General features: G+C 42.2%; 1 protein-coding gene across 1 annotated transcript in view; it reads right to left on the bottom strand.

The window, feature by feature from the left end:
* Positions 1 to 22,054, bottom strand: part of SCN11A (sodium voltage-gated channel alpha subunit 11) — a gene marked incomplete at both ends in the record, with an annotated part of 95,600 nt that overhangs the window by 41,833 nt on the left and 31,713 nt on the right. Inside the window, 9 exons of the mRNA XM_079116159.1 lie at positions 3,425 to 3,663; positions 4,812 to 4,941; positions 8,119 to 8,292; positions 9,049 to 9,246; positions 9,865 to 10,006; positions 14,618 to 14,684; positions 16,083 to 16,256; positions 20,180 to 20,274; positions 21,630 to 21,758. Of these exons, the coding sequence (XP_078972285.1) occupies positions 3,425 to 3,663; positions 4,812 to 4,941; positions 8,119 to 8,292; positions 9,049 to 9,246; positions 9,865 to 10,006; positions 14,618 to 14,684; positions 16,083 to 16,256; positions 20,180 to 20,274; positions 21,630 to 21,758 (1,348 nt within the window). The remainder of the gene's footprint in view (positions 1 to 3,424; positions 3,664 to 4,811; positions 4,942 to 8,118; positions 8,293 to 9,048; positions 9,247 to 9,864; positions 10,007 to 14,617; positions 14,685 to 16,082; positions 16,257 to 20,179; positions 20,275 to 21,629; positions 21,759 to 22,054) is intronic.

Raw genomic sequence — 22,054 nt, 5'->3', positions numbered from 1 at the left:
AAGAAATAAAAAGTATTCTTGTAGTTGATACAATGTACTCTAAAGTCCATACAATGGAACCCTTTATGCAGTAGCTTGCTCCTCTCAATCATTATCCATGGTGCCCAGCCCAATGCTATCAAGCTCATAGATGTCGGGATGGAAAATGAGTATTATTTCCTATTCTGTTGAAAATAAGGTAAAACTGGATCTTTGGCTATTAGCTGAGTGAAAGAAAATGTCAGGCAATTCCTCCTCAGCATTATCCTTACCAATTTAAAATTCCCAAATTGAGGGTGGGAGGGCAAGGTAAGATGGGGTCTGAAAACTCAGGATAAATAGCCTCCATAAACCAGCCCAGGAAGAGTTCACCTAACCACTCAATCACAACACCTTGATTTAAATTTAAAAAAAAAAAAAAAGTTTTTGTTTTTTTTTAGAGTGACCCAGAGCTGAGAATTAGAAAACACTACCTGGAATACAAAAATGTCTTTGAATAGCTCAACATAAACCCTCCACTGGTTATAGTTGAAAGGATTAGTGAATCTGAATACAACCTTCAAAACTCACTGAGGACACAGTGAGTTTTTATCATTCCACAGCGGAGACATTATCACCTTATGTACATATAGGACTGCATGACTGATGTGAGCCTACAATATGTATAATCAGAAAAATGAGAAATTACACTCTGTGTATGATCTATCAAAATGTATAAATACATTCTACTGTCATGTACAACTAATTAGAACAGATTAAAAATTAATTAAAAATTTAAAAAAACATATCAGAATAGGAAGAAGGGGTAAGGGACATAAAAAATGTTATGTGTGTTTCTCATGATCAAAAATAAATTATTTTGTCTTTGTCTCTGATAACTAAATAAATACAGGCTTAGGAAGTTTGTAAAATGTTTACTAAGTAGTAGCCATATTAAAACTAAATATGTCTCCCAATCCGCACACAAGGTAAAGCAAACCATTTCTTCATAGCAAATAGTGCTCTCTCTCTCTCTCTCTCTCTCTCTCTCTCTCTCTCTCTCTCTCTCTCTCTCACACACACACACACACACACACACATATATACACACACACATTAATAAATAGAAATTGGAAAAAAACAAAGTATGAAGATAATAAAGTAATATTAAAAGGATTAAACTCTTTGAAAATATTGCCAGTAATACTGCAATACAGAGAATCTACTGCATTTCTGGGTGAAAACCCATAAATACAGGGAGATAGTTTAAAACTGACTCTCAGGTTAGAAAAGTCTAAAGCTGGTTGATAATTCACTATTGTTTAAAATAAATGCTACATAAAGTCTTGACAAGTATAGCTTTATGTTCTTAATTAAAACAATTTGCCATAAAAACATAAATGATTAAATCTTATTAAAAGTAGCAGATTGTTTTTATAAACAATGCAAAGATTTATTATTATGAAAAACTTGTCTAACATAAAATGGCACAAGTTAAAAATAAAGGGATCAGCCAAGATATATCCAGTCGAGTGACAGGGCCAAGGAAACTCAAGCTTGTCTTCCTAATATCCCATTAAATTCTGCTGCATACTACTTCTCAATGCCATGATCAGTATCTGAAAGCGTACAACAGCACCTGTCCTGGGTGGTTATGGACTGCTCTATGCCCCCTGTGACTCTCCCTCCTCCTCTTGCCTCCTTAGGCTTTAGGTGTCTAAAGCCCTAGATGCTTTGGGTCCATTGGTTTTGTCAAGCTAATCCAGTTGCTATTTATGGGGTCTTGGGAGCTTAATGTATTCCTTGATCTGAACAATCCCTAAACATGGAGAGTCCATTGCTACTGAACTCCACAGACTAGCTTAATCCTTGTCCATCCATCAAAGAAGGGGAGGTTTGAATGTGTTTCTTGAGACTCATGACTCAAAAGCCCCCACCCACCAGCACCACAGTGAGTGCAACCAATGATGAGCTGGTTGCTATCTTTGTATCGCATGTCTAGGGACTGGGGCACACGGAAAGGAAACAGAAGCTATGTGGACAGTTTGACATGTTTCCTGTCAATTTTTAAGAGCTGGGGTGTAGCTGCTGAGTGTGTACTTGGAAAATAATCATGTTCCTGGGACTCCTTCTGCTTCTGGAAAGAGTAAAGAAGAATGTCATTCAATCAGCTGGCTTCCAACTAGAAAAAGTAGCTTCACTTCAATGCTCAGGATCCCTAATCAGTGGGAAGTTTGAGAAAGAAAATAAAATCAACAAACAAACATAAATGCATGTATATACACACACACATACTGCAATGCTAATATGATCATCTTTGCTGATAAGACCATGGATATTGAGTTTCTTCTTTGCATTTCCCATATTTATATTTTCCTTTAATTTTTTTTTAAATCCTGTGTTGCTTTTAAAATTGGAAAAATAAATAAAACTTCATGAAGAAAAAAAAAATAGATGTTCTGTTGAGATTTTTTAGCCAATTAACCCATTAACTAACTACAGTAAAATATCCAATGGCTAATTATGTGTTGTTCCTGATATTTGAGAGACTAGTTTTCCCTCCAGAAAAATGCCTTTCAGAAGTGGACAAGCCTTAAAAAGTCTCTTTCCCTGTCTTAATGTTCCCAGTTTAACTGAGTCTAGATCCATTCCATGAGAAACACTGAAATAGGCTCAAGTCTGGGTGCTCGCCCTGAATGCTTTACATCTCCTAAGAAAGTGAACCCCCCACAGCTTCCAGGCCCTGACTCATCTTCCAGGGACAACACCTAAGTAATGACTTTGTTTTATGACAAATAATGTTGTCAGTATCACTGGGGATCATGGTAGTCAATACCAAGGGTCTCTGGATGTGATGATATTTTCCTGACTATCCCAACTCGTTCACCTTTTAAGATGTCTACTTGTGCCAGGTGAGGTGGTGGTGCATGCTTGTAATACCATCGACTCAGGAGGCTGAGGCAGGCAGATCGCAAGTTTGAGGCCAGCCTCAGTAACTTAGGAAGGTCCTAAGCAGTTTACAAAGACTCTGTCTCAAAAATAAAAAGGGTTTGGGATGTTGCTCAGTGGTTAAGCGCCCCTGGGTTTAATCCCTGGTACAAACAAACAAACAAAAAGGTATCTACTTGTTTCTGACTTAACACTAGGTACTAAAGAGGTATCTTGACTTACTAGAGGGCCAACATGGGACCCTTGGAACATTATTCAGATAAACTGGGTAGAAATAAAATCCTGGGCTGGGGATATAACTCAGTTGGTAGAGTGCTTGCCTAGCATGCACAAGACCCTGTATTCAATCCCCAGCACCACCAAAAATAAAATCCTGACAGTCATATTTTCCCTCTACTCCACTTACAGAGACCAAAGACTTAGTTTAGGTTAGGCCACTCACAAAATATTTAGACTCTGAAAGAGCCCTAATTCATAATTGGAAATATACTTTATATTTCACAAAGCCTAAATTTACCCAATTCCCTGTTTGTAGTATGGTCTTCAAATACTTGTCCATATTGTTATGCTCCATGGCCAAGAAGATGGTATTGATTATGATGCAGATGGTGATGGCCAGTTCAGTAAAAGGATCTGTCATCACAAATCTCAGGGTCTTCTTAATGCACAGCCACTGGGGACTGCAGTTCCACACGAGGTATCTGAAGGCCAGGTTTTCCCCACATGGGAGACAAGGTTCCTGTGATTTTTCTTGTTCTGGAGAAGAATGAAAGAGCGACTGAGGAGTCAGTTCTGAAGTCTCCGCCTGCTCTTTGCCCAAGTATATTCCTTCCTCCCTCCTTCCCGGATCTCCTAGGATCAATGTTCAAACAGGGCACTGACTTGTGTAGCCAGAAAAGCTTTCCAGCCAATCACAGATGATTCACCACACACAACCCACATGAGGGACGGTCAAAAACATTAGGTCTCTACGCTTACGGAGCCTCCAGGAGCTGGGCATTAGAGATGCAGATGTGGAAGTCAATGTTGACTGGCTGGGAACCCATGAGAGTGATACAGGCACAAGCTATGTCCTCTCAAGACACTGTAGTGATGGCTGTAACACAGGCACTGGGGACTAACCAGGGCTTGGGGGAAGGGTATCCATAAGCACTTGAACAATAAAAGGCACCTTATGAGCTGCTTGAGATCAGGCCATGAGGCATCGGCACCCCTGACTTCTTGGGCACCATTGCATGGACTACCACAAGCCAAATGATGGCACTGCAATAGGCTCACGAGTGCTAAGGAATCCGTATGAACCCACCCATGCAAGACCCTTGCAAGACACTAGCCCCTTAATTGGGGCCCTAAGACCTGCTATTAATCGGGTCATCCCATAGTTCCATCTTGTCTATATAGGTCTTTTATTGCCCAAACAGATTCCTGGCTAATGACAACTGCCACCTCCTAGAAGTCTTAAGTCTTCTCTTTTTAGCTGTCATTGTCGCTCTTGCAACTGCCTGGCCTGCTTGTGAGGCCCCATCTGTGCACTTGGTCTGAAGTGTCATCCTACATCTAGCCAGTTCCCATCACTACCGGAGGGCCCACTCAGAGTGGCACTTAGTTAAGAGAGGGCCCATTTCATTCAAGTCACTTTGCTGACATGTTCTGAAAAGGTATAGGAAGTTCCAATTTGCAAGATGGTACAGTGGGCTTCCTTTGTGAAGGGCTTTTGGAGAACTGGAGGGGAAGATGATGGAAGGACAGCATGGAAGGACATCATTGAAATGAGTCTTTCCCCTTGCAAGCATAAGGTCCTGGGTTCAATCCCAGCACTACCAAAAATAAAAAAATAAAATAAAATAAAAAATAAGAAGAAGAAAGAAATGAGCCTTTCCCTCAGACTGGGAGATAGAACTTACCATGCACAGTGATGGTGAGGATGCTAACAGCACTTAGCGCCCTTTGTCTTTGGAAGGGATCTCCGTGCTCATCAAACAGGTCCACTGGCAGGTTCTGGGACAGTTGTTTGGTTTTCTCTAGAAGAGGTGGCTGTAAGAGAAGGCATGGTGAACTTTCTGAAGGCAGGCAGGGGCTCCCTCTCTCTAAAATTTCACATACTACTTTGTCTCAATGCTACAGGCAATGAAGGTGCTTGACAGGCTATTAAGGTCTACTAACTTCATCCTCAAGGCAAATGTTCACTTTTGAACATGCCAAATGTTCACTTTTCTTATTGCACATTTAACAGATCAGAAAAACATGGTTTAGCCATTCATATTTCTTATGCATGCACATTTTCACCTACAGAAACTTTACTTTGTGCTTTATTCAATGTCCACAAAGAGCAAGCAAAATTTTACAAAAGCTAGTAAGTAATGGATCCTGGAATGAAAGCAATAAAAAGTCTAACTTGGAAACAATGTTCACAAAGGCCAGAAGTGGGGGATAGATTTACAAAAGTGGACAGGGGCCATATAGTGAAGGGCTTTGAATGGCTGCACTCGCTAAAAAGAATAGTCAGTAAACTGGTTGCAGTGGGGTATGCCATAAATCCTAGGGTTGCAGAAGACTGGGGCAGGAGGATGGAAAGTTCAAGGAGAATCTGGGGACTTAGTGAGACCCTGTATGAAAAATAAAATAAAAAGGGTTGAGCTACCATTGATGTAGCTCAGTGGTAAAGTGCCCATGGATTCTATCCCCAGTACCAACAACAACAAAAAAGAACAATTGAGCTAGCAATTGTAGCTCAGTAGTGGAGCACTTGCCTAGCAAGCATGAGACCCTGGGTTCAATCTCCAGCAGCAACAACAACAAAGAAACAGTCCAATTAAATAGTACAAAATCTGTATACCAAATCTCAAGCACTCTTGCAAGCTATGAACAAGGGCTTGTTGATTCCCATCTTACCTACATTTCTAAAGTCATTGTAGATCAAAGGATGTAACCCTTCAGCTATCCAGGAAAACTCAGTATCCAGAAGGGCTTATTTGCCCACAGTTTTAACCAACCAGAGCCTCAATCTATGTAGCCTTTTCTATAGTTATTCCCAGTTCTTGTTAAGGTGGGAGCGATGGTTTATCTAAGATGCCTGGGTCTTTGTCTAGTGTTTTGTGAAATAAGGAAAAACTTTAAAAATATTAAAGAACATATTTTCAGTCTTTTCTTTATATCATTATCTAATAGAAGAAATCTGTAAATCATGAGCTCTGCCCCCATTTCTGCAGCAGAGACCCATCCCAGCAGTGGATAGAGTCCCTCTGGTTGCTTCTGCAAAGGCCCCTGGGTTCTTTTCCCCACCCTGTCATCAGGCATGCACATCCCCCTTCTACCCACAGCTCCCTCTGTTCATCTCAGGAGAGTGGCTCTTGCCATCCTTCCTTGGATGTATCTTCAATATTTTCCTCTTCCAATTTTCCTTTTCATAATTAAGCCATTTCTTAAGATCGTCCACCTTAACGATAAGAATGACTTTTCTACTACATATTCCCTCATCTCCTCATTTCTGTATAACACAATCAGTAACCACTCAATATCCCTGCCGGGATGTCTCAATAGACACCTCAAAATTGGCACATCCAAAACTCAGCTCGCCATCTTTCCCACCCCCAAATCAAGTTTCTTTCCTCTCAGTAAATGATTTTCCATTGAGTCATCCATCCAAGACCTAAGTCAGGCATCTATCATTTCCATGCTGTATTCAATTCAGTTGCCAGATGTGATCTATACTTTTCTTCAGGTCATGTCATCTGTTCATCCTTCTTCCTCCTCACTGCTCTAACCCTAGTTTAAGCCCCTATCATCTCTTACTTCCATTACTATGGCAACCTCTTCATTCGTTGCCTCTAGTCTTGCCTCCTCCAGTCTGCTCTCTTCAATGCATTCGCATTTGGAATACGTGCATCTGGTCATCTCATTTTTTCATTTAAAATCTTTCAGGGCTTCTTACCCCTTGTCCTCAGTGTAAAGGGCGAACCCATCGGCTTGGTTTTCAAGACCTTTCGTATCGTTCCATCTTACCACTACAGCTTCTTGCCATCAACCCTGCCTCATCATGCACACATGCACACAAGTGCACAATCCCCGCCCACACACACATACACTTAAAACACTCAAATACATGCGAGTGTTCCAGTGGGTCCTGTTCTCTGGCTCACCTTTACTTCCCGGCCTTGCACAGGTCGCTCTCCCCATCAGGGGTGCTTTCTTCCTCCTTTCACCACCTATTCAGCTGAGGTACTGTTTTCTGGGAGCCCTTTTCTGACCACTGCTCTTCATTCTCCCTCCCCCAACTCCCCACCAAGACTGGGTTGGTTGTCTGAAACAGAGGCAGTGGGTTGCCCCATATAACCTTGGGCCTTGCTTGAGGGCTTCCTTCTGGGACTCAAATCCTCTCTGCCCTATGACACAGCAAATTAGAAGTACAGGAAAACTGTCTCCAGTCCCCAGCAATCTGTAACCAAGAACGGACTGAAGTTGGTGCACATGTATGCTAACACCCTCGCTCCAGAGGGATTAAACTTCAGCCACCTTCAGGCATAACTGGCTTGATCTTGCACCTTCACTGGGTCTCCTTCCCTCCCATGTGCCAGTCCTCCCCTGAGGATTGAACAAAAACATTTCTCTGGGATGACTTCCCAAACAATCTACTTGCAACCTAATGTCTTTGGGTTTGCTTCAAAGGGAACCCACACTGACACACAAGGAGGAACTCTGTATCGCCAGGACCTACTACAGTGCCAGGCAAATAGGAAACACGAGAAACAGCTTAAAGAGATGTTTATAAACAAATGTATAATTGAATAGACATATGGATGCATGAAAGTATGTGAAAATGGATGAATGGATAAGTGAGGAAATGAAGAATGAGTGGATTCTTTTTTTATATGTATGTTTAATTAATTTATTTTTATACTCAAATTTTTAAATTTGTTCTAATTAGTTGTACATGACAGTAGAATGCATTTATACATTTTGATATGTCATACATAAATAGAGTGTAATCTCTCATTTTTCTGATTATTCATACTGCAGGTTCACACTGATCATGCAGTCATACATGCACATGAGGTAATAATGTCTGCTTCACTCTACTATCATTCCTTCCCCCATGCCCCTTCCCCTCCCTTCACTCCCCTTTACCTAATATAAAGTAACTCTATTCCTTCAATTAGGTCCATTGACCTGTTCCCCTCCCCCAGTATTATCAATCCCTTGGACCAGACTTACATTTGGGGGGGACTCTCCGTCAGAATCTGATCCTGAAGCTTTGTCTTTCCTAGACTTTCCCTTAAAGAAGGACTTCCTTTTCTTATTTCCAAAGAACTTTCTTTTCTTTGGGGAAAAAGATGAGGCTTGAAGGGAATTAAGTGAACTTCTGTCAATTCCCATGGCAACCAGAGCCTTAGAAAGTGAACAAAAAGCAATTAACAAACACATTATACCTCCCCATAAAACAGTTCAGATGACCTCAGCCTCAGAAACACCACCTCCCCATGGTAGTACTGCATCATTAGGTTGCTCATTGCCTATCTGGAATATGACAGCTCTGTTTTTATTTACCTGGAAAACATGTCCTGTTTTTGCAGAGATTGCAGTTGTCAGATGCAAGGTTGACTCTCATATCTCTATCACTAACCCTTACCCCATGTCCAGCATGCACTAGGAACTCAATCAATGCTTCTGCCTGAGGTTGCAGATGCTAGGGACTTGGAGTGGCCTTCCCTATGACAAATCTCTGTAGAGAATGACAAGGAGTATAAAACAAGTCCCTGCCTGGAAATCTTGCAATTGAACTGGAAAATGTAAAGATAGCAGAGAAACATTAGAATAACCTATAACCACAACAGGGATTTCAGCAAAGGGAGAGGTCATCATACCTGTTGTTCCAGAGCTCCCTCCCACCCCCAAGCAAAACCCCTGAACAAAAACATCTCCAAATTTCCACAAGAAAGCCTAGAGGAGAGCCTGGAGTTACATATTTCCTGGAGAGGGAACAACACAACCAGCCTGCAGAGGGCTTAAACTCTTGAAAAAGCACAGGTAGAGAAAGAACTGAGATCAGACCTTGAGGCAGCTTTGAACCTTAGGTCACACTGCCTCTGGGGTCCCTCTGATCCCCTAAGCAGATCCCACAGTTTTGACCTTGCATGTCCCTACCTCTTTCTCCTCCTTTAACAACTGCTGGGCTTCCTGAAACATCTTTTCCTTGGCCTCTGTCTCTGCAGCCACATTCCGGTTCTGCTCCTCATAAGCCATGGTGACAACAGCCAGGGTTAAGTTAATCAGGTAGAAAGAACCCAGGAAGATGACCACCACGAAGAAGAAGACTGAGTAGAGCCCAGAGGTGCGCAGGGTCTGCAAGGAACAGAGCATACGCTTGCATCTGAAGCCTTTTCCATAGAAGAGCGACCATCACTTAAGAAAAATGACACAGCCACAGACAACTGGTCTTTCCCCAGACCTGGATGACTCAGCTGCCTGAGCATCCTCTGCAGCCTCCCAGCCACCCAGGGACTCCTGAGGATACCCGCTCCTACAGGGAGGAGATGCTATGCATACATCCTCAGTGACTTTACTATTTTTCACTTCTCAATGGAATTTGTAAGAGAGAGAGAGAGAGAGAGAGAGAGAGAGACAGAGACAGAGACAGAGACAGAGACAGAGACAGAGAGGGCGCTAGTGGTGGATCTTTTGGCAGCAGGAACTCTGGAGAGTTTCTACATGTAGAAAGTTTTTTTGTTTTGTTTTGTTTCATTTTGCACTCTTCTTTCAAATATCACATTTATAATTTTCTTGAAATTTCTAACAGAATTTCTAAAGCAAAATTTAATAATATAGCTCTTAAAGATGTCAGGAATACATGAGAAAAATACAGATGAATGGTAGGCTTTACATAAATAAATATGTAAATAATAGACACAGGGGAAAAAGGAAGGAGTAGGGGAGGAAAAAGAGAGACTATCAACAGGTAACCTGTCGATAAAGCTTCTCCCAGGAATCTTGAGTCATAAGCCGGAACATGGCAAGAAAAGACCAGCCAAAGTTGTCAAAATTCGTGTAACTGTTGTCAGGATTAATACTGGTGTGGCTGCACGTAGAATTGTTGGGACAGGATCTAGATGTTGGAAACAAGGAAACAGAGAAAGAATTACTTCCCCACAATCCAGCTCCTTCTACCCTGACGTGGTTCTTTTTTTTTTTAATATTTTTTTAGATGTTGATAGACCTTTATTTTATTCATTTATTTATATGCGGTGACTGAGAATCGAACCCAGTACCTCACACATGCTAGGCAAGTGCTCTACCACTGAGCTACAGCCCCAGCCCCCTGACATGGCTCTTCAGAGGGTCTTGGGCTTACACCAGAAAGCCCTGGAGGAGTGATGGGAGTATTTCTAGCATGGCCACCCATTCCTCTGCCAGCCAAGCCTCCCAGGCTTCATCTTCCTGTGGCCACTCATTGACTTCTCTTTCCAATAGATTGATCAATAAATTCATATTAACAAGTTTTTCATTAAAAAATTAACAGTGACACAGTAACAATAAAAAAGTGCTGACGATACTGTCTCTGTCTTTGACCCTCAGTATTACTTCCTAGAAGCAACATTTAACAGGTACTTTTGCAAACTTTTAGTATTCCCTGAATACAGAAACAACACACACATACACACAAACACACACACACACACCTTTAATAATACACAATACAAATGGGAGCATGCCTTAAACAGTCTCCTACATCTGGCTTCTTTCATGCAACAATATAGCTTGGAGATTTTTCTATATCAGCATACAGGGGAACACGTCATTCTTTTCAGATCTTACAGTCTTATGATTTATCTTACTGCTCTGCTAGTGATGACAATTTAGGTCTTAAAGGTGAACAGTCTTGCTCTTACAAACAGCTGGGCAATGGATATCTTTGCCCATTGGTCTCTGCCCATTTTACCAAAATACACACCATTAAATACATCTGTGGGATATAAGGGTATGCACTTGCTTAATTTTCAGTACATGTAGCATTTTGTCACAGGGTATAAAAGACTGCACGCACCAAAGAGCTTGTAATGAAATCCACTGTATCATTCTTTAACTGCCATTCCCACATACTATAGTTCCACAATTTTGACTTATGTAAATATATTGCTTACACTGACATTCGATTGATCAGTATCCCGCCATGGTGGGTGAGGGTCAGCTCTCCAACCTTCCACACCACTCCATCACTTCTATCGCTCCACACAGGACAACGCTGTGGCTCCTGTCAGTGGCTCTCCTGGGCTGAGACATTTTTTACCTTGGCTTTGGCATGTTGTGTTTTCCTAGTCTTACTCCCTCATTTTTCTGGCGCACATCTTTAGAAGACTGAGTGAAAGTGCATTCTACTGTCACATATAACTAATTAAACAAATTTTTAAAATAAAAAAAAAAGACTTTTTACTTGTATGAACAAAATCTTTATTCCATCTTCACCATCAATTGATAGAGTTCCTTGTTAAAAATTGGTTTTCCTTAGAAATATGAAGGCATTGCTTAGCTATTGTCCTGTGCTGCTGTTGAGAATTCTGATGCCAGTTTCAACTTTTGTTTCTTCATGGGTGACTTTCTTTCCCTCTTTGGCTTTAAGATCTTTCCCCCCAAAATACCCTGAAATGCCAGAACAATGCACTTGTCATGGGCCTTTTCTGTTCATTGTGTTGGTCACTTTATGAACACCAAAGGTCTTGCATCCTTAAATCCCAGGGAAATTCTCTGCTTTATTTATTTTTTATTTTTATTTTTTTGGCTAATATTCTCTCTCTCTCTCTCTCTCTCTCTCTCTCTCTCTCTCTCACATCCTTTATTTCTGGAATTCCTACTTCGTCCAAAGTTAGAACTTTATTGATATTTCTTCTTACATTTTCTGTTTCTGTCTTGTGTTTCTACCATCTGAGCTATCTCTTCAACTACATCTTTTAATCCCATTGTTGATGTTTTTGTAATCATGTTTAGTTTCTAATTGATTTCTTGTTTTCTAACTGTTCCTTTTTCTTAACAAGCTATTTTTGGTTTTATGTATGCAGAACATCTCTTTAAATTTCACCAAGGACCCTACTTAAAGTTTCTAAAGACCCTTTCAGCTCTTTGAATTCTTGTTTCGTCCATTGTCACTTGTTCTGTTTCTTTATCTCGGTCTCCTTTCAGTCAAAGCCTTTCCTCAGATGTCATGGTGAGATTGGACTGTCCAATGGCGGCCCTAACAGCTGATAAGGAGTTCTGATGGGACTTCACAGTGATAGGCTTTGCTTTAGGGTACCTAGGGTGGAGGGCATCCTTTATACCCTCACTGGGAAATGTCCTCTAACTTCCAGGAGCCTGTGGAGGATGGTCCCACCATACTGGATCTCCCCCCAATTCCTGGTCACCATTTAGAACATTTAGTCTCATCTCCTCCTTTTTGGATGCACCTTCCTATCAACTCACCCAGGTGATTGAGCCTCTCTCTCCACATTCCCATCTCAGCCACTCACACTGGGAATGGAAGCTTGTGTAAGCTTCCTCTCCTTTGCTCTCCCCCGCCCCCCGCCCCATCTCTTACATGTGCACACACATTCGTAGTCATATATATACACCACATTCCTTTTCAATCTACAAGTCCTGTTATATGTCTTTGGAACTCATTTCCTGATTTCTTTTCCTTTTGTATTTAAAAAAAATTTTTTTTTCAATGGTGGGAATTGAAGTCAGGGCCTCACACATGCTAGGCAGCCACACTCCTGCCCGTCCCATCCATCTCTCTTCAGCTCCACTGTACAGCTTCATGACTCACCTGTGCTGAGATAGTCTTGTAAGTGACTTCCTCATCTACTCTCTCCTTCCATTCTCTGACAGAAGCCATGGAGATTTTTTTAAGTCAACACGGATAGTTGCTCCTGTATTAAAACCTTTCTAAATCTCCCTTTTCATTTATGATCAAGGTCAAAATCCCTGGCACTGATGGGCCACCAGGCCCTGAACAGTTGGCTCCCATTTCCCCTCCTGCCTCCTCTCAAGTTGCTGGGCTTCATGCACTCCCTGATATGTTTGCATGCTGAGGCCTTCTACCCTGCTGTCCACTGCAAGGAGTGGGTGATCTCTTCTCACCTACTGGAACCTCCTACTCTCTCTTTGGATCTGAGTCAATTCATCCTCAGAAATGCAGCAATGAGCAAAGCCTGGAGACCAGTGGGGCCTGCCATATGAGGCATGCCTGGGAAGATGACCTGAGAGCTGCCTTCTCAGAGTGCCAGCTCCTCAGAATCTACTGCACTGTGACCTGCCCAGGATATCGCAGAATAGAAGTTGGTTTATTGTCAAACTCCTGAGCTTAGACTAAGAGAGCAGCGTCTGACATATAGAGACACGAACACCATAAAGATCAGCTGAAAACCAAGACTGGAGCTTTTGTGGGTCAAGTTGACACAGCCCACCTTGGCTTTTGCCTATAGTACCCATACCTGTCCTGCCTGGTGAGAGGTCAAAGAATCATTGTCTGCAGTAGGTAAGGATCCCTGGTTAAGATAAGGACATTGGGGGCAGTGTGTCCTAACAAGGACCATTCTAAAAAACTTGGGAAACCTTACACTGGATTCAAGCCTGTTGCATCTTATAAGTGGTGTGACAGATCCTTCCCTAATTCCCCAGAAAGGGCCCCATCCCCTGTCATATCTCAGCATTTGCACATCACCCTTGCAACACACATCACACTTTGTAGTATTTATTATAAAGTATTTACTACTATGTCTTTCTTCCCTGGAAGGTGCTAATTTCAAGAAGGTGGAGCAGCCCTGTTCATAACATACTGTGGGTCCTGATGTCTGTTTGATATAGGGGAATGAATGTGATCTATTTTATTACAGGGCCTTGCATATTATTTTAATTTGAAATACACTCAATAAATCTTCATTGACGTGAACTTCTCACCCTAGCTCTTGGAAGAAAGGGTTTCCCATAGGCCCAGAGGGTGCCAAACTCTGGGGCTGAGTGTGTGTGAATGCACAGGCAGCTGCATTTTCAGTTAGAGGAATGGTGCTCAGCAGCAAAGGGAAGCATGCTCAGACAGTCTTGCACCAAGGAAATGCCAGTGAGCACAAAACAAGGGCCTACGTGGTTCTCCACCATAATATCTTTATCACCTTTGAAAGTCTTGCGTATCCACTCCATCGAGTTAAATGTCACTAAGTTTTTAGTAGATTTCTTATGAGTTACCCATTCAACATAATTGGGAAAAAACCTATTTTAAACCTTGGAAATATATTTTTTTTAATTTTTTGATGGACCTTTATTTTATTTGTTTATTTATATGCAGTGCTGAGAATCAAACCCAGTGCCCCACACATGCTAGGCAAGCACTCTTCCACTGAGCTATAACCCCAGCCCTTGGAAATAACTTTTAATTCAATAATGCAAGTCTAAACTTGCGTAAGCTGGACGTAGTCCTGCACTCCTGTGATCTCAGCTCTTCAGGAAGCTGAGGCAGGAAGATCATGAGTTTAAGACTAGACTGGGCAACTTAGCAAGACCCTGTCTCAAGAAAATAAGCAAGTAAGTAAATAACCTTGCTTAGACACAGGGATTAATTGACACTGTTTGAGAACTCTTCTCACTGTTTCTACCAGTCATTACATGAAGGCTATTTGCCAAATCATTCCATGGGTCCAGAGGTGCTCTGCTTGGGGGAAATAAGAGGAGAATATAAACCCCTTACCTGCTGCCAAGCCAGCTGCCACACAATATGGGTTCTTTGGAATTATCTTCCTTTTCAAAGCAATATTCTGAGAGAAGGAAGAGTGATAAATTGATTTTAAGAGAAGCACTAAAATGAAAAGGAATAGAAAATATGCCTGATTAAAAAAAAAAAAAAAAAAAAAAAAAGATGATTCTGAATTCTCTAAAATGGTCAAAGTTGGTGCCCAGAGAGGAACTGAGTTCTAAGCACTCAGGAAGGAGTGAGAGAAAAGGAGGAAAGAAAGAAGGAAGGAGAAAAGGGAGAAAGAAGCAATGACATCATTATTAAGCTTCACCTCTGGGTGCATAATATACACAGCAATGACTGAGCTAGGGACCAAACCAGGGCAGGTTGAGGCTTGGTGGGGGTGGCAGGTGGCTGGGCACAGAATCTGTCCATGACAGATGCAGAGAGAGTGTAACCACTTGAGGTTCAGGACACATGGAGAAGGTATAGGGTTGACCTCAGAGTGCAGAGGGTGGGAACAGAAAGAAATATTGGAAATACTTGAGGGGGAGGTTTGGAAGTTGCTGATTCCTTCTGACCAAATCCAGGCATTGCGAACACTTCTGTTAAATATGATGAAGAAGTGGGCTCAGATCTAAATGGCAGGGGATGGAACAGACACAGCTCTTGTGGGTGTGACTTCAGGCATTTCCTTCTCTAAAAAATCCCAAAGTGGGGAAATTCTTTAAGAAACCTATCTTCCTTCCTTACAAAACTTGGAATGGAACCACCATTTGACCCATTTATCCCACTCCTCACTATATACCCAAAGGACTTAAAAATGACATACTACAGTAACAGTCACATCCTTACTTATAGCAGCTCAACTCAAAACAGCCAAGCTATGGAAACAACCTAGGTGTCCTTCAACAAATGAATGGATAGAGAAAATGCATTTTATGTAATATTACTCAGCCATAAAGAAGAATGAAGTCATGGCATTTACCCATAAGTGGATGGAACTGGAGACTATCATGCTAAGTGAAATAAGCCAATCCCCCAAAAAAACCAAAGGCTGAATGTTGTATCTGATTTGTGGATACTAACCCAGAATAAAGGAGGTTGGGGAGGGGAGTAATAGAAATCCATTGGATTAGACAAAGGGAAATAAAGGGCAGGGAGGGGAATAAGTCATAACTTTCCTAGCCTTATATTTGAATACATGACCAGGGTAACTTCACATCATGTACAACCACAAAAGTGGGATCCTAAATAGAATAAGTTATGCTCTATGTATGTATAATCTGCCAAAATACCTTCTACTGTTATGTATAACTAAAAAGAATGAATTTTTTAAAAAAAAAACTATTTTCATGCAAGACCCTGAATGGATGAAGCTCTCCCTTGTTCCTAAGAGCAAACTTTGCAGGTGGCATGAGTCAGAGTAAATAAAACTTAACTATACAGGGGTGCAAGGAGTGAAAGGTGGGGTGTTTACCATTAGTGTGAAAGTCTTGCGTACAGTTCTTCCTGATACATCTCTGGTTCAGATTTCCCATGAAGAGCTGCTGACCTACCAGGGCAAAGATGCTGAGGCAGAAGAGGGTGAGGACCATCACATCAACAAGCTTCTTCACAGAGCGCAGTAAGGCCCCCACAATAACCTTCAGACCTGAGGAGGAGGACAGGTGAGGGTTGAGCCCCTCCCACCCCAGACCAGAGTCAGAAGGAAACAACAAAGGCCCTGGAGACTGTCATTTTGTGTGCTGGAGTTGGAAAATGGCCTGGCTTGGGATCCCGATGCCTTGATTCTTGTTCCAGCTCTGTGGTAGACTCCATGTATCACGGAGGCAGTAAACCAACCATTCTGCCCTACATCTTCACCCTGTCCTCTGTCTGCCTCAGAGCTGCTCTGAGGAGCAAATGAATAGACTTTGAGCAGAAGCATCTCTCTCTCTCTCTCTCTCTCTCTCTCTCTCTCTCTCTCTCTCTCTCTCTCTCTCTCTCTCTCTCTCTCTCTCTCTCTCTTCTCTCTCAGTCCCCTCCTCCCCCATCTCTCTCACATGCACGCACACACATAGTCTCAACTTGATGAATCATGACAGCCTTCCACAGCAGGGGAGACTGCAACAGGGAGCCAGGTAGATCTGGACTTAACATTTAGTAGCCACTATCTGCCAACATGGTATTTGAGATGCCATGAGACAGAGCTAAACTGCAGCAGAAGAAGAGCGTTGTCTAGACCCAAATAATGAGGATGTCATTATGAGGGGGAGTAACTCAGATTACCAGCTGCAACAGGGCGTTTTTTATTTTCATTCATTCATTCAAGAAATATTTACTAAGTATCTATATCCATGGAACACTTCCAGTGTGCCTAGAAGGGGGCTGGGAATAGGAAAGACAACAAAATGAATTCGACATAACTTTCCTATGTTCTTGTATGAAGACATGACAGGTGAAACTCCACATCATGTACAACCTCAAGAATGGAATCCTAATTAGAATAAGTTATACTCCATGAGTGTATAATATGTCAAAATGCACTCTGCTATCATGTGTATCTATAAAGAACAAATAAAAAATGTGGGAAGGAATAAAAGACAATTATAAATAATACCTAGTAGTCAAATTTACATTAAAGGATTAGTTTGTTTTTTTTTTCAAAAAAAAGAACATAATTTTGCATTATGCTAATAAATGTTTAAAATTGGCTCTCCAAGCAGAGGATAGGGAAAACCCTGGTCCACACCTTTTAAATGTTTCCTTATTTGCTGAATTTTATGGTGTAAACACCAATTCTCCTTCACCTTCTTGGTAGATTTCAAGTGACAACATGATGCCCCTGGATGCAGAGTTGCTCTAGCAAACCTTTTAAGAGTCTTTGCTCTTAAGACAGCTGGAGAGACAAACTACCAGACATTCATTGTAATATGTGGAATCACTCTAAGTGACACAATTTTAATTTGATTAGTAGAGACCATGAATGATAAACTCAAATACAGAGGGGGTGAGAATACATGGAAGCATCCAGCAGGAGGCCAAGCCCGCCGGATGAACTTCTCATAGATGTGCAGTCACATGGGGAGGAGCCAGGAGGCCACTTGGGGGCCTCAGTTCAATTCCAAGTGCAGCCACAGTTATCACAGTTCAGCTGAACCAGATTTTAATCCATAACAGGAGGATTGGGTCTTCTCCATAGCAAGACATTTAGATGAAAGATGTGATTCCTGATGTAATTTTTACATGGTCCCATTACTTTCAAAAAGCGTCCAGAGATCTCAGTGTGTTTCATGGGCCAAAGTGGAGACTGTATGCACCTACATACAATCTTAGAGATGAAGCTGAATGACCAAATTGCAAAATGACAGCTTGAGTATATGTTTTACCTGTATAAAAATATGAAAGGCTCAAATCCTGCAGAAGTCACTTAAGCATACCTGGAAAACCAAAGTCCTAGTCACAACAGTAGAAGAAAAGGAGGAGGAATGAATTCTACATGTCCTCTGACTGACAGTTTATCATTATGCAGTTGCTTTTCTGAAGTCATGAAATAGCCCATTGCCTCTGGTTTTAAAGGATCCAAATTGCCTGGGGTTTGGGTATTGGGGTTATGTGGTGGAGTTTAAGTCTATGTAATTAGCACACCCAATAGTTTCCATAGTGTTCATAGTTTGCCAAAGTCACTGATAGGAGAGAACAGAAGGAAAAGGAAGAAGGGAGGGGACAGAACTCCAGAGGGGAAAGATTTTAAAATAAAATTTTTGTTTGTATTGGTGAAAAAGAGAGAGGAGAAGGAGAAGCTTGTGTCATAATACCTCATTTTTAATACACCACAATTCATATTCGTAACCCACCCTTGACTTTCTCCTGCTTCACAGAGCTAAAGTACCCTCCTCACCTGGCTTCCAGAGGTCCATCTGTGGTTCCTCTCCCACTTCACTAGTGGCTCCTGTTCATCTCCTTTACTGGTTCCTCCTCTTCTCCCTACCTTTTAAAGTTGTAGTGCCCTGGGGCTCAGGCCCTGGTCTCCATCTGAGATCATCCTTTAGTGATGTCAGTGGATTTCATGGCTCTAAATACCATCAATAGGCTCAAGATTCCCAAAACCTAACTTCAGCTCAGACTGTCCCCTGGAATTCCAGACTCATGTATCTAATTGCCTGTTTGAGACTTCCACTTGGATGTCTCCCAGACATCTCAAACACAACATGTCCAAAACCTCTCCTAATCTGAACCCCAGGCCCGCTCCTCTCATAGCCTTCCCTATCTTGGTCAATGACAACTCCAAAGGTCCACCCAGGTCAAAACTTAAGCATCATCCTTGACTCCTCTCTTTTGCCCAGAATACATATACACTTGAGCTGTCAAGAACTCCTATTGTTTCTACATTCAAATGTACAGACTCTGACCACTGTCCACCAACTCCATGCCCAGCACCTGACCTGGAGCACCACTGTCCCTTTCTTTGAATGATGGTCACCTGTGCCACTTTGGGTTCTGAAAAGCAGATACTCTGGGATCAGGTGCTCAAGAGATCTGTGGAGGGAAATGCCTGTGAAAGGGAGCAACAGTCTGCAGGGACAGCCTTCAGACTCCATGCAGCCCTGACATTTAAGAAAGGAGAGACGAAAAGAAAGGAGATTGGATAGGAAGAGCCTCAAGCCTGATGTTGAGTCTCAGCCAGAGGCTGAAGCACCCTGGGCCATGAGAGGGTCCCAGGTCCTTCAGGAAAAGGCCAGAACTAGCACCCCTGATAAAGCAAGGCAAGCAGGATCTTGGCATGAGCATGGATGCAGTGGTGACTCCAGAGGGGTGACAGCTGGAACTTTAGTCAATTGTGCTCCCTGTAGCAGGAGATGAGACGCATATTTCCATGGTAACCACCATGCCTTTTCCCTGGTCCTCCAGCCTCTGTGGTTCCCTACATTCTATTCTCACAGTTCCCATTTCTTCAGAGCAAGACCCAAGTCCTCCCCATGCCTGTGAGCCTCCCCTCTACCCCTGTGATTCTACCTCCACCTGGCCCTTAGTCACCTGGTTCCAGTCCCACCCACAACCTTGCTCAGTCTTTGCTCTGGCTAGTTCCTATCCTGGAAGCACTCCTTCCTATACATCTGCTCATGTTACCCCTTATCACCTTCAAATTTTTACTCACTTCTCACCTTCTTAATGACACCTGTCATGACCACTCCTAAGTTACAACCTGCTTCCCTTAACCTCTGTGCCTTCCCATAGCCTTGTAATGTCTAAGTTTCCTTTTTATTTTCCATGGTACATAGCAGATTCTGACATCCTGCATAATTTGCTTATTTGTTATAGTTATTGCCTCATGTCTGTCTCCCCACCCCGACTCTAGACCATGAACTCTCTGAGGGCAGGGGTCTTTGTTTCCTCACTGATAGATCCTAAACATCTAGCACAGTGCCTAGACAGACATACTAATATGCCAATAATTATTGGTTAAACAATCAAATAAAAGTGTACAGCAGGGTTTGTTTGATTCTAGTTCACATGATGACATTTTGAAAATTTTAAAGATAAAAGAACACTCTCTCCAGCTAAGAGCCAGTGTTGAAAGTCAGAGTGACTTACCTGAAACTACTGAAATTGCCTTCAAAGCTCTGAACACTCGGAAGGTACGCAGGGACAACAGATTGATGTTATTTTTTGGAAAATAAGATGCAATCCTATGAGACAGAACACAGGGTTAGCCTGGGCTTGCTCAGTCAGGCAACTGCAATACCTGCCTCCACCAACGCCAGAGTAAGCACAGCCCGGAGCTGCAGGCTCACCTCCCACCCCCACTGTCATCACAGGACCTGGCAACATCCCTGCTAATTGCTGTGGACCACGACCTACACAGGAGCCTCTTCTCACTAAGCTTTACACACAGGCACAGATGAGGATTTCCTGAAGTTGTCCATGGAGTTGTGCATGCATGGATAACAGAAATCTCCATATGACTGCCAAATTCCAGGCACTTTGCTAAGGTCTCCGAGTCCCTATATGACCAAACCTGGATGTGAGCCCAGGCAGTCTGGCTTCAGAGTCCACACTCCACCGTTAGATTATACCATCTTTCAGTGACTAAGAATATGTAAATGTTGAACTTCAAACACAAAACTCTGAAAATAATCACACCTTCTTCTCAGGGCTTTTGTGAACCATGAATAGGAAAATAAATGCAAAGTGCTAAACACAATGCCTGGCACAGAGACATCATGTTAGGTAAGTTGTTGTTCTGTTGGCACTGAGACATTACTTTTCTTGATTTTTTTTTTTTTATATCACTGACTCCATCTTGTTATTTAGTGCCACATCAGTATCCTCTTCTTCAGGAAGAACTTCAACCATCACCTCATGCGTGCACAGAAATTAACACAAGTGAACCATGGAATTAAACATGAAAATGAGGGCTGGGGATATAGCTCAGTTGATAGAGTGCCTGCCTCACATGCACAAGGCCCTGGGTTCAATCCCCAGCACCACACACACACACACACACACACACACACACACACAGAAAATGAAAAGTATAAAACTTCTATAAGTAAACATGGGGAAAACCCTTTGTGACCTCACAGTAGCCAGGGATAATTTTAGAGTCCTTGGTTCCTCCTACGTGCTCCAACAGTCCTATAGATGCAGAGCCCCTATCTCATACTGTAATGGGCACTACTTTTCTATCTTCCTCTGTAGAATATGAGCTTCATGAAGTTGAGAGTCATGCTTTTATTGTTTTTCATTGTTATAACCACATATCTGGCACAGAGCTTAGCCCCCTAAGAGGCCAGTGTTGGGGAGTGAATGACATGAGTGACTGAATGAATGACAGAAGGGAGACTGGTCGAGGGTTTGTACCTCCAGGCCTCTAGCCAACTGGCTGCACCAAGCTGTTCAGGGTCAATCACCACCACACTCAGGGCTCTAAGCATTACCAGGCCACCTCCATCACTCATGTGGTCCATGAGAGACAGCCCTGAGAGAAGCAGAGGGACTTTTTCCCATCCCAAGTCTCCAATAAAAATCTTAAGCATCTTACGCTGTTCCAATGACAATGGAGTCCAGCCAGTTCCATGGATCTCGAAGGAAAGAGAACTCATCCAGGATAAAACCTCTTGCCAATATTTTTATCACGGCTTCCAAAATATAAATCGTAGTGAAGATGTATCTATAAAACAAGTCATCCAGAACAAGAAGGAACATGGTAAGTGATGGGAAAAGCAAGGAGTCCATCTGTCTTATCTGGCCTTGATATTTTATTTCACTTTAATGTGACATTTAACATTCTGGTCTTCAACAAATCAGAGTTCAGAAAGCCAAGCTCCTGAAGCACATTCTGGTATTTAGAATTTCTGAGAAACAGGCCTGTGGATAGTTTTAAAGCTACTGTTCAATGTCTGGCTCAATGGCTATATTCTTGAGGACAGTTTTAGTCCACGTGGGCCACATGGTCATCGCCATTCT

The sequence above is a fragment of the Sciurus vulgaris genome (genome assembly GCF_902686455.1).
Source record: "Sciurus vulgaris genome assembly, chromosome: 16".
NCBI classification, from domain to species: domain Eukaryota; kingdom Metazoa; phylum Chordata; class Mammalia; order Rodentia; family Sciuridae; genus Sciurus; species Sciurus vulgaris.
The sequence above is the reverse complement of the archived record's forward strand: the minus strand, read 5'-3'. Positions and strand labels throughout refer to the sequence as shown.